This window comes from Schistocerca gregaria, chromosome X (genome assembly GCF_023897955.1).
Source record: "Schistocerca gregaria isolate iqSchGreg1 chromosome X, iqSchGreg1.2, whole genome shotgun sequence".
NCBI classification, from domain to species: Eukaryota; Metazoa; Arthropoda; class Insecta; order Orthoptera; family Acrididae; genus Schistocerca; species Schistocerca gregaria.
The window spans coordinates 278,830,451-278,844,372 of record NC_064931.1 but is presented as its reverse complement, the minus strand read 5'-3'; the positions used below and the strand labels follow the sequence as shown (position 1 = coordinate 278,844,372).

The following is a 13,922-nucleotide window of genomic DNA, read 5'->3' as shown; positions in this document are numbered from 1 at the left end:
GCTCTAGAAGGTGTAAGTCAACTACCCTGGCCAGCAAGATCTCCGGATCTGTCCCCCATTGAGCATGTTTGGGACTGGATGAAGCGTCGTCTCACGCGGTCTGCACGTCCAGCACGAACGCTGGTCCAAATGAGACGCCAGGTGGAAGTGTCATGGCAAGCCGTTCCACAGGACTACATCCAGCATCTCTACGATCGTCTCCATGGGAGAATAGCAGCCTGCATTGCTGCGAAAGGTGGATATACACTGTACTAGTGCCGACATTGTGCATGCTCTGTTGCCTGTGTCTATGTGTTTATGGTTCTGTCAGTGTGATCATGTGATGTATCTGACCCCAGGAATGTGTCAATAAAGTTTCCCCTTCCTGGGACAATGAATTCACGGTGTTCTTATTTCAATTTCCAGGAGTGTATAATAGCAAATAATAAATTATCAACCTTTCTCCTAGGCACTTGAGTTTACAGAAACAGACTAGTCTACTTATTACTAATGTCAACATGATACTATCCACGAAGGGGGGCGGGGGAAAAAAAAAACCAGAAACACCTGTGCTGACGGCTCTTTTACTTTGAAAAGTATTAACAATTTAAAAGAAAAAACTCGCACTGTGTTTATCAGTTAAGAGGAAGTATCTGATTGTGTAGAAAGATAAAACACTGAAATTTCAGCTGATGACAAAACACCTAATCATATTATACAACCAATTTATACATTCTGCAGAAAAAAATATGATCTCTGGGAAATGGGGATCAGAATTTTCTGAATAGAAGCCACTAAACTGCAAAATTTAATGTGGTTGACCCATTCATCACTTTACCAGCAATATCAATGCAGCTGTAAGACAATGGAGATTAGCAATTCATGACAACATTTAACTTCCAAATAATTATACCTTGCTATATGCACATGATTTGCTTCTCTTTGTTAGTACTGGTGAAGAACTGCAATACTTCATATACTATCCAAATTTTACAGTAAAAAGGTATAATAATTTCAACAACAAGAAGTCAAGTCATGGGCTCCAAGGTTGGTTGGTTGTTTTGGGAAAGGAGACTAGACAGCGAGGTCATCGGTCTCATCGGAATAGGGAAGGAAGGGAAGGATGTCGGCCGTGCCCTTTGAAAGGAACCATCCCGGCATTTGCCTGGAGCGATTTAGGGAGATCATGGAAAACCTAAATCAGGATGGCCCCGAACGCGGGATTGAACCGTCGTCCTCCCGAATGCGAGTCCAGTGTCTAACCACTGCGCCACCTCGCTCGGTGGCTCCAAGGGTTTTAAATACTGAGACTCTGTATTGCCTTATGTAGATGATAGATATATCCTACAAAATTCAACACTGAAAATCACCAATAGGTTTTTCAAAACAACAAAAGTTCAAAAACAGACACAATTAACAGCATATAAAGTTTTAATGATCAACCCTCGTTTATTACAGTGAATCAAATACTACTTAAGCCTGAGAAAGTAAAACCCTCACAGCAAGTAGAATGAAATTTCTGTGCAGAACTGCCATCTATAGACTTCTATTCCCATAAACCATGGTCAAATGGCTTAAAATAACTGTTATCATAGATTACCATAAAAAATGCAGACAGAGCTGCAGTTAACAGTGTGAAATATTTCAGACTGTCACATGACATTATGCATTACTAGGACAGGAAATTTCATGAAAAATAGTAATGTGAAATTAGCAGTTTTTACTGAAGTAAAGTGAAGTCGGTGATTTTTACAATATATTGCGTGAAATTTGCAATTTTTCCACATGAAAAATGTTAAAAATGTGAGGGCAGCAGTTTACTAATGTTTGTAATTAATACTTATTGAATGTTAAAACAGTGTTTTCAATTCTAATCTTCTCAAGGTTGTGCTTCGTGTAAAATCTTAAAATGACATTTCATTCCGTGTTCAGCAAACTTTGATGTTACAATAACATTGGCCATAAAACAACACTAAATTTCACAAACAACAACACTGAATTTGACAAGAAAACAATCAATTTGGCAAAAAATTAGCACTGATTAAGGCAAAAGTAACACCTAATTTGGCTAGAAAATAGCATCTAATGTGGCAAAAAAAAAAAAAAAAAAAAAAAAAAAAAAAAAAAAAAAAAAAAAAAAAACTGCTAACTTGACAAAAATAATACCAAATTTGGCAAGAAACACTGAGTTTGGGGAAAAGAGAGACAGAATTTAGTGAAAAAAAAATTTGGCTGAACATACAGTGAAGTCGGCAAAAAACTGCACCGTTTGTTGCACAAACTAAAGCATAGTTTGGCAAAAAAACACTGAATTTGGCAAAAAAGCAACACATTTGCAAAAGAATAACAGATTAGTAAAATAATAACAGATATTGGAGAACCAACACCAAATTTGGCAGAAACAACACCAAATTTGGCAAAAATAGCACCAAATTTGGGCATAAACTAATTACATATCCCCAGAGCCATACACATGTGAACCTGCATATCTGGCAAAACTGTCAAACTGACCCCTCCCCTCCACATAAAACTACCTTTCTACAGCTACTGCACATTGTTGTGTTACTCTAGTGTCAAGGAGAACGACCTCTTCCATGCAAACCAGCATGGATTCCACAAACATGTGACAAGTTAAACCCATTGTGCTTTATTCATAGGACATTTTGAAGGCCATGGATCAAGGCGGTATAGGTGGATACAGTATTTCTTCACTTCCAAAAAGCATTTGACTTGGTAAAACACCAATAACTATTAACAAAACATGATTATTTGGAGTATCAAACAAAAGTTATGAATAGATTGAAGATTTCTTGATAGGGTTGGTTGGTTGGATGTGTGGAGGAAGAGACCAAACAGCGAGGTTATCGGTCTCATAGGATTAGGGAAGGATGGGGAAGGAAGTCGGCCGTGCCCTTTGAAAGGAACTATCCCGGCATTTGCCTGGAGCAATTTAGGGAAATCACAGAAAACCTAAATCAGGATAGCCGGACGTGGGATCGAACTGTCGTCCTTCTGAATGCGAGTCCAGTGTGCTAACCACTGCACCACCTCGCTCCGTTTTCTTGATAGGGATCAACATGTTATGTTGGACGGAGAATAATAAATAGAAGCAAAAGTAACTTCAGGAGTGTCTGAGGGATGTCTGTTGGGACCTTTTGTTCATATTATGTATTTATGACCTGGCACACAATATTAATAGCAGCCTCAGACTATTTGCAGTTGTATGCGATGAAGCATTGTCTGAAAAAAAAAAAAAAAAAAATGCAGAAACATTCAGTTAGATCTGAATAAGATTTCAAAGTGGTACAAAGTTCGGCAAATTATTTTAAATGTTCTGTAATATAAAACTGTGCAATTCACAAAACACAGAGAAGTTGTATCCTATGACTACAACACAAATCAGTCACAATTGGAGTTAGTGGACTCATATAAATGCCTGGATGCAACGAAGTGTATGGGTTTGAATGTAATGTTCACAAAGGCTGTCATCAGAACAAGTAAAGCAGATCAGTTCATTGGAAGGATACTGGCAAAATGGAACTAAGCACTTATGGTATGCCAGAATGTAGTAGGCGGTGACAATGGACTATACAGTAAAATCCCCCTTTTTACACTTTTCAGCAGGCTGACGCAAAAAAGTGTAAAATCCAGGAAAGTGTAAAATCCAGGAAAGTGTAAAATACAGGAAAGCATAGGAAACACACCAAATGAAAATGAATGATTTACTCTTACTGACACACTCTTTATAGTGTTCAAAGCATGAAATTTAAACAATTAAAATTTTGCCGATTTAAAAAAGCTGAAATAATTAATTTTTTTTTTGTTCCTTTCTCACAGCAATTAGTTCTACTTGTCTCTCCACAGTATACAAAGCATCAATCACAAAGGCAGTGGCTCAGTGCTGACACTCACAAAACATGTGCATGAGTTTCCTTCTTCATTTTGAATATGTCCAATAATGTAAATAAAACATGGAAGCAAAAGTCTTTCATGAAACCACATTAAAAATACATTTGTGTTCTAGTGCGAGACTTATTACTGATAATCATTATAAAATTACAGTAAATAAATCTTTTGACACAATATTAGTTAAAACACTAAAGTTGGCAGTCTTCGTAAGTAGAGAACAACAGGAATGAAATTTACTGCTTCTTGCCAATAAAGAGGTCACACAGTCTGGGGAAGTCCTCGGTGAGAGAGAGGGCGGAAACTATTGTCATGTTACGGAGCATCTTGTGGAGGAATGTTTACGTTGGTTGTACCAATCTAACACTGTGTGCCCAGTACGGATTAGAGTATTTCACGCAGAAGTAAAGATGATTTGTGAAAGCCCATTATAAAGACATCCATCTTAAAAAGTGGTGTTTATTTGTGTAAATTAAATTTAAGCTGTTGTAACAAAATACAATGAACAGAAGGAAGGTTGCTACTAGCGTCACTATCATCAGATTGTGATTATCATTAAGGCAGTATCTGAGCATACTTTCCCACCCCTTCCAAACTCTATAGATCTATAATGCAGGTGGTCATGACCTAATGAACACCGACAATGAAAATCTTGCTTACTGTGCTAATGTTACGTTACATGATCAATAACTTTGCATATTGTCTATGTTTTCTGCTTTGTTCCAAAGCTGACTTTGAGCAGGAATGTGTATGAAAATCAATGTTAATGATTATGACAACCTCAAAGAAAACTTAAAATGAGGGAAATGTTGTAGTACGGAATTTTTAATGACAGGAAATCACTGTATTGAGAGAATAGGACTTCCATTGGAACTGACAAAAATGAATGTAAAAAGTGGCGAAAATGTAAACAGCAGGGATGTAAAAATAGGGTTTTACTGTACACAGTTTTTGACAGATCTGATTATGGGGGTATACTGAAGTGTGCAATAATGATATGCTAATAAAAATTACTTGTGAGCAAGACCAGAATATCTCCATTGCTAAAAATAGTTGCAGATCTCCTAAGAGACTTCTTGTCAAAAGTGATGGAATGGAGACAATCTATAAAGAAGGCTGTTCGCAAAACACTTTTGCATTCCATCTTAGAAAATTATTCAAGTGAATGCACCCCATACCAAATATGACTAACAGGGGATATTGAATGTGTACAGAGAAGTGGGGATTGCAAATGGTCACAAGTTTGTTTGACTCACAGGAGAGTTCCACAGAAATCCTGAAAAACCTGAATTGGCAGACACTTAATGAGATATGCCATTTACACCGGGAAAGCCTACTTACAAAGTTTCAATAACCAGCATCAAGTGATGAAACCAGAGATATTCTTCATTCCCTTATGCATCATTCCAATAGAGATCATGAAGACAAGTCTGGACTAATTATAGCATACAATGAGACATTTAAGCATCCATCCATCTCACATTCCACACACAATAGGAACAGGAAGAAACTCAAACATGCATTAGTATGCTAGGTACCTTCTGCCATGCACTTCGTGACACAGTTTCATTCATGCTATAACAAGAACAAAATACCTAATACGCAAGTAAGAATGTGGTCTTATGATACTGGATGCTTTAGAGGTGCACTTAGTGACCAATGGCAGAGCATACTTTTGTTTACACGAGGCTTCAGCTTTGATGAACTGAGTATAGCTCTCTATATGCTAAAGGACTAATGATTCCCATAATACTATTAATCAGCCACAGAAGGCTTATTCTTGAATTCTTTTTATTTACATAGCAGATAGTGGCACCCATAACTTGAAAAGAGCAAAAATACTGGCTAAAGGTGCAAGTAAATTACATATCCCCTCCACCTTTTTAGCTAGCTTCTTCACCATGCATCTCCTTCCAGTCAGAAGCCTTTGGTCAGATAGCACATTTGCTTCAGCATCCTCTCTGCTCACTGAACTTCATGCTCTTATAATTCCACAGTGAAGTAACAGCATGAGCTCCACTGCTGAACATGAGCAAACTGTGTACGCAGTGAAAGATGTGCACTGATGGCACATAAACCATGTCAGCGATAGACATGTCCTTTACGATGTTACGTGGGTGAAATGACACTGTGTTAACAGCGTGCATTTACTGTTGTGGGTTGAGGGAATGGCCTGTTCTCACAAGCAGGAAGGAAAGAACACGAGGTGTAGGAGAACATGTGTACCTCACACAATTAATTCTTATACTGTCTTTTTCCATTTTTTGTCACTTTTGGAGCTGCTCCTATGTCCTTACCATTGGCAGGGATCTATGTCAGCACCCTCTTAGTACAGCCCTGTATACCCCAAAGAAAGAGATCAATGGGTTGGAGTTCATAAGAGGATGCTGTGTCTGCTACCTAAAAGGAGGAAGATAATGAACAGGATGCTGGAGTGACACAAAACTGTGTTTGGATTCAACATGTTTTAAGGTCAAAACTTGTGACAACTTACTGCTTTCTGTCGACTAACATTAGCTCATTGTTCAGTTACTTTTGACTTTAGAAAATAATGACAAATATGTAATGTCTTAGAATTTTGGAGTAAATCTTAATCATGACAGTATATTATGTATTTTAAAATGTCTCCATCCACATCCAGCAAGATAAAACTTACACATTTATAATTCTGCCAGCTGAGTATTGAAATTTGTTGTCATTAGTATCAGTAGCCACCAAGTTCTGCTTTCTTTCCCTACATGGTAGCTTTCAAAACAAGTAGGCCCAAATAACATCTAGTGTAATACCCGCTGGATCTCTTTCAGTCACATTAAGTTCTGCTTGAATTCATTCATGCATCTCAAAAACAAATCATGTCTCTGATTGTAACTGGACATCTACCAAGCAACATTCACTTTATTTATTGTAAACCCTTTCTGTGGAATAAAGCACTTCATACTCAGATAAAGTGATGAGCAGAAGGCACCAAGTATTAGAGGCAGTCACTGACATGGAAAGGGAGCTACAGTATCCTCCTAGAATCCACCGGCATGCAACACAGATGATTACTGCGGGCTACCGCTCCTCTCGGCCACCGACACCACCACCATGGAGATGGAGGTACACATTACGACCACAAACATAAGCACACGGTGCCTGTTGTGTATTGCATCTCCTGCAGCCGCCACTGTAATATGCAGCACCACTAGTAGTGCGAGATATACCACAATTAGCGCAACCATTAAGGACACTGATTATCCTTCCACTGATCACATGTTCAACAATCATGAGGAAGTATTCTTGTACTGGTCAGCAATAAAGGGAGCCAACAGGCCAACCAGAGCCAGTTCACACAGGGAGTTGCCCCAGGTCACAGTGTCAGCTGCCACTGCCCTCAAGCAGTGCTCTTGTGCCCAGTGCTGTGCTTGGAGTTGCGTCTGAGTGTCCATTCTGTATCTTTATCCGGTTCTGCACATTGGCCATCAATGTTTCCACTCCAAGCTGCATCCCAAGTCTACACTCCGGACCTCATGTGAGTTCCCCACAACAGCCGCCGACACCTTCACTCCAGGTGAAGTCTACGCAGTTGCTATGCACCTCGTCTGAGTTCTCCATGCTGGGACCAACATCAGTTGTACCCGAAGCCTATCTGTAACTCACTGTCGCTCCCTCCTCTGCCGGCCATGTCTTTGGTCCGTCCGAGGGAACCATCTTCCTGCAGCATCCACATCTATCTTCGAGCAGGTATGAGTTTTGGTCTCACTGGTACCTCTCTCCTGGACCATCCTCAAGCTCTCCTGCTCCCCAGAAATATGGCTGCACCCATGCATGTCACCCTTGCAAGAAATCTCTTAGTGCAACATCAGTGACTGTAAGTGGATGGGAACGAAGTACTGAGTATTCAAGTCTGAATGACTGTTTTATTGTGTTCTGTTTGACTGTAAATAAAATTAAGTTATTTCTTGCTATCTGGGGCATTTTATTTGGTGTGGCTCCCTTAACCATGAGACACAATGAACACCCACACTGACAGGAGTCCTGAAGTGCTCTGGAACACAAGGTATTCAGAGGTGGACAGCCAGCCAAGACCTCTGTCATAAAACAGTTTTGGACATAACTGCTATTACTAGCTTATCCTAAAGTTAAATAAATCATGACTGTGCTTTGATTAGTCACACACTGTCAGCAAGCAAATGAAGCCCATTATGGAATTATTACAGAACGAATGATATTGACCACTGGATGTGTGTGTTGAACATTGTATTTACCACTAGGACACTGACATATCTGGAAATATATTGCCGTAATGGTAGAAAACTCCTTCTATAGACTACCACCACCTACAATTTTGGCAGCTTGTGCAGATTACTGAACTTATGAAGTCTGACATTTTAGGAAGCGGCTCTGATTCATCACTGTGGTGATCAGCTGGCAGCCACATTGTGCCCAAAACCTGTGCAAATTTGCTATGGGTCAATGCAACGATGTATTGGATACAAATTGAGAAGGTCACTTCTGGAGACAGTGGCAGCATCTCTGGACATTAGCACTCTCATGTGGAATGGCTTTGATTCATTTATCCTGAATTGTAGCATATATTGGACAAATAACTTATAGATGACATGAGAACTCTTCACTGTAGTTTGCTGAAGAATAATGATAATAATAGTAATAATAATAATAATGTATTTGGTATGCTACACCACAAAAAAATTTAATTGAAATAACGGATTGTTTTCAGATTGATTTTCACTGCACATCGGTGTGCGCTAATATGAAACTTCCTGGCAGATTAAAACTGTGTGCTGGACAAGGACTCGAACCTGGGTTCCTGGTTCAGCATACAATTTCAATTTGCCACAAAGTTTCATAACTGGACTCTTCATGCTTTCTCAGTGGATATGTTGTAAATAGTCTTTATAGGTTTGCCGCTGGATGGCATTGTGCAAATTCCACAATATTTCCTCAGAGCAACTGTCCGACATCTTCAGGTGGCTGAATCTTGCTGGTGACTATGTACCTAGCCACCAGCAAGGTTCAACCACCTGAATATGTTGGACAGTTGCTCTGGCGTAATATTGTGGAATTTACACAACGTCATCCAGCAGCAAACCTGTGAAGACTATTTACAGTTTCATAACTGATTGTTATCAATATGGGAAAAATGTTAATTGCTCTCTTATTTTCTGTTTCCACTTGTAGAAAAGATACAAAGTTGTAACTGAATTAGTCAAACATGACATACTCTTATTTTGAGAAAGTAAACATGATGCCTACAAGAGGATGCGCAACCAAAAAGAACTCATGTGCGAGTAACATTAAAAACAGTTACTAACCGCAGAAGAATATTATGTTGCTATCATAATGAGACATTTGACATTCAACTGTGAATAAAGGCCTTTTCTGGACTTTTCCATACATTATGGACTTCTATTACATGGATCCCTGTTGCTCCAGCACGTCTTTTAATGTTCCTTCCTTTAGTTGTCGTCTCTGTTTTGTCTTACCTCACAAATGCATCAAAGAACATTTTGGGTCCATCTACTACCCATCTGCTGGCTACACATTCTGTCCACCTCCATCTCAGTTTCACTGTGTATCATAAGAAGTGATTGCACATTTAACTATTCTCAAGTAACACAGAATTGTTTTTTTTTTTTTTTTTTTTTTTTTTTTTTAGGAAACTATAACAACTTTATCTCCAAAATAGAATGTGACTGCATTCAACAGGTCGATGGATACAGTTCAGCACCAAGTTTAGTATGTCAGACTTCAAAAATGTGGCAGTCAAGGTGAGCTTCCATAAAGAAAGTCAGCAATGCCAGCTATCATTTTCCAATGCCAATACCAATAATAGCTTGTGAAATGTCAAATATTACAATAAAGTGATATTTTTCTCAACAAACAATGGTCCAATACAAATATCCAGGCTGCAAGGTGTCCCTTTCAACTCCAAATCTTGCATTGGCCAAGTGTTAGTAGAACACAGTGAGCTTACTCTTCTCAGCTAGCCCCCTTCTGTTCCAGTCTCCAAATCCATCAAAAATGTATGGGTGGCATGATCCAATGTCAAATACATGAAGTGATATTTGGAACATCATGTGACGTGATGGCAGAAAATGCTATACTTATTGTACACTTCACAGACTACTTCTGAAGAGAATGTACTTGGTCATTGAAGTCAAAAGCCTTCAGACAGGATAATGAGTGGTGATGGAGCCAAATGTTCTCTCAGAGGCCAAATTATCTTAAATAAGAACTAATACATGTTTTCTCTGTTAATTTTGTATTCTCTATAATGCAGTATATTAAATCAAAAACAGAAAACAATTCACCAAGGGAGTTTTGAACCATACATAGCAACATGCAGCCATGTTTGAGACTTTTGACAAACTCACTGAGCTACTTACACATCATCCTGGGTTCACCAGTACCGAAGCATTTCACAGCATTGTTCCGCCTTTGACTTTGCTTCACCAATGTAACTGCATTTTCCTGGTCTGTAATACTAGGAATTAGATGGTGCAGGTTTCCTTGTGTGTCTTTAGAGAGTGCGTCCTTGTGCTGAGTGTCAAGAAGGTATAACTCTTTCAATTAGACTCACAATTACAACTGTTCTGTAATGTTATAGCAGTACAGTACACGCTTTTATGTGATTGGCTTCTGCATAACTCTGCAGACAGCTCAAAATTTTGGCTCCGGTCACTTTTTGTGCTATCAAGTGTACAAATCCTTTTTATAGTACATACTCACTTTATGTCTTCAATTGTAGCTCTCTTCATAGGGTCCACCTGAAGCATATGGCAAAGCAGACTAACAACCTGCTTATTTAAGTATTCAGGTATAGGGAATACCCCCGCTGCAATGAACAACAGAAGAACTATATTATATTACACTGATTACTTTTAATCTTCATTATTAGTGAATAAGAAGCAAACATAAAGCGTATGAACATTAGACAACAGAAAACGAGTTTTCTAGTTGTTTATCCTCACAACTGGAACAACTGGGAAGAGTGTAAAAAAAGTAAAAAATCCACAAACACTAAATTTTCTGTGCTGGAAGTACCTTCAATTAATAAAAGGGGAAGCAGGTGAACAAAAAATATGCCAGTTAGTATTTAAAATAGAATAAGATTAGAGAAGTGCCCCCAAAGACAAGAGGTACGCTGCAGTTGTCAAAAATACCTATACGCCTCTCTAAATAAGGGTGACTCCACAGATGTCATTAATTACTAGTAAGTCTCTCCAGACAAATCATTTTACAAAATTTCGAGAAGGTAATGCACTCAGGTGTTATCATCCACCTGTGCAATAATGGAGTTTTTAGCCAATCAAGGGACTGAATTAGTCCTCTTCACAGATAATACATGTATTTTTATCAAGTTGAATAAAAAGAAGCTACTGAGAAAATTGTGGATGGCATTTCTGTGGAAGTTATTAACAGGTTTTGTACAAACCAGCTAGCTTTAAACGTCAAAAATCACTGCACCAACATGAAATAATAAATAAAGTAGAAAATTTCAAATTCCTGAGTGTTCATGTTGATGAAAACTTAATCTGGAACAACCACAGAGAAAACTACTCTTCTCCTGTGATAAGCTGTTTTGTCAACTGCAGCAGTGGGAATTTTCTTTACTGAACATTTTGAGTAATGAATCTTACATTTGGATTGCACTTCACTTAATTACAGTCTATTGTCCTGTGATGACATGTTTGTTATCTGGCCATGTGGCATTGAAGTTAAGTTTCTCAATCATGTGAATAGCATGTCCCCTAACATCCACTTAAATGTTGGGATTAAGCAGAAGGAAAGTTGCCATTTTTAGTTTGTTTAGGTGAATGTACACCATGTAGGCAGCTCGGCCACACTGTAAACTTTAAGCCAGCACACACCGACTTATATCTCCAAGTGGAGAGGTATCAGCCACTAAAGAAGAGCAGTTTTACATATAGACTGCAGCTGCCACTGTTTCTGATAAGGATGTCAAGACAGAACATCTGAAGTGCTGCAACCAGTATCATTTCTGAAAAACACCCTTCAACAAAACTTAACTCTTGCAATATCTGAAAAGACACAGATAGAGTTAGCACCACATAGATTCAGTGTTTCTTGAATTTCAAAAGACTCTGTTTCAATAATACATTGTCCCTAGCAAAAGGAAATATATTGTTACGATATATTTAACCAGGTCTGCAACTGAACTTAAAATTTTCTGGTAGGTTGAACATGGCAAATTATTATGAATGGGAAGTCATAAACACAGTGATTTCAACAGATACCAGAGATGCTGAACTTAACAGACAGTGTTAACTATTTAACTTAACAGATAGTTTTAGCTGCAATATCAAACTTTTTTGCTGATGAGACGATTACCTATAAGAATGTATTATATGATAAAAATTATGTAAATTATGATTAAAACTATACATATATGTAAGACCTTGACAAAACATTCCCTTGGTATATAGTAGAGAACTGAAAAGTGCAATAGCCTTTGATTAACTTAATGAGTCAACCATGTGGTACATATACTTGATAGCAATAATATATGAATCTACCAAGTGCACTTATCTTAAATGTCAGTTCTGGGAAAAGAAAGTGACATTCTTTGATTCACTGGTAGGATACTGAGAGATTTTGATGAGCCTACACTATAAATTGTTTAAGAAACATTTATGCACGCAATATTTGAGTACTGTTCATGTGTGCAGGATTCATACTGGGTCAGGTTAACAGTACACATTAAGCAAATATAAATAAGGATGCTGCAAATAGTCACTGTCTTGTTTCACTCACAGAAGAGTGTAACATAAATACTGCAGGTCTTAAAAGGCAGACAATCATAAAAAACATGCCTAATACTTCACGAAAAACTTCTTTGAAAATGTTAATGGTTTTCAAGGCAGTGTCTAATAATATTTTCTACATGTATTAAAGGACATTGTCTGATATATGAAGGGTAGTGTCTGGTATACAAGTCAGAAAGTTATCTACCTTGAATGAAAGTGTACAAGAGAGAAGAAACTGGTGAGGGAAAAACATGAAACTGAAATTATTAGGCTGGTGCATAAGTTTGTAGCATTTTTGTTTCGCATGTTGGTATTCCAGTTGCTATGGGTTTATTTATTGAATGACATTTTTCACTTGTAGTTCACTGTTGCTATTTGAGTTTGCATATTGGCATTTAGAGATAGTAAGTGGAACTGTGGACACTAGAAAATGAAGTTCCAAGTGGAGAAATGAGAACACTTCTGATACATTCTTCTGTTTGAGTTAAATAGAGGGGTGACAGCAACATTTGCACCATGTGTGGCAATGATGACAATGAACAGAGCATGACAAGAAAATGGTTTTCTCATTTTAAGGAGTATCATTTTGACATTAGTGACTCTCCATGTTCAAAAAGACCTTTGGGGTTTGATGAAGATCATTTAAATGGGTTAATCCACAATAATCCATGTCAGTATACTTGAGAAATGGCAAATGTGATAAACTGCAATAATTTCACCATCATGTAATTGAGATGGTTCAAAAATCTTTTATATGGGTAGTGCACGCTCTAACCCAAAATTGCAAAAATCAGCAGAAGGCTATATATGCATCTCTGCTTGCTCATCATCAATTGGCTCATAACAACACTGACCATTCCTACACTGTATATTTACTGGTGACGAGAAATTGTGTCGTTATGCTAACATTAGGCAAAGAAAGGCATGGTTGAGCCCAAACAATGACCTACACACATGCACAAAAGGTAACATTAAACATCTGGGGGAAAAGCGATGATGTGATGTACTATGAATTGCTTTACCAGGATGTAACCATCACTGTCGACATTCGTTGTCAACAACTGAGATGTCTTGCAGATACAAGATAAGAACAATAGCCAGGAAGACTGCGTGACGTGATGCTACTCCATAATAATGCCCACCAACATTCTGCTGTACTCACAAAAAACACTATTTAGGAGTTGGGTGAGAAGTAATTCCACATTCACCTTCTTCACCTGATCTTGCGCCCTCAGATTTTCACCTCTCCCGTTCTCTATCAAACAA

The 13,922-nt window shown here is 38.1% G+C and overlaps 1 protein-coding gene across 1 annotated transcript in view; it reads right to left on the bottom strand.

Annotated features, from left to right (window-relative positions):
• The window catches only part of LOC126297698 (5'-AMP-activated protein kinase catalytic subunit alpha-2), a 146,098-nt gene that overhangs the window by 78,424 nt on the left and 53,752 nt on the right, over positions 1–13,922 (bottom strand). Inside the window, exon 6 of the mRNA XM_049988821.1 lies at positions 10,618–10,723. Within this exon, the coding sequence (XP_049844778.1) occupies positions 10,618–10,723 (106 nt within the window). The remainder of the gene's footprint in view (positions 1–10,617; positions 10,724–13,922) is intronic.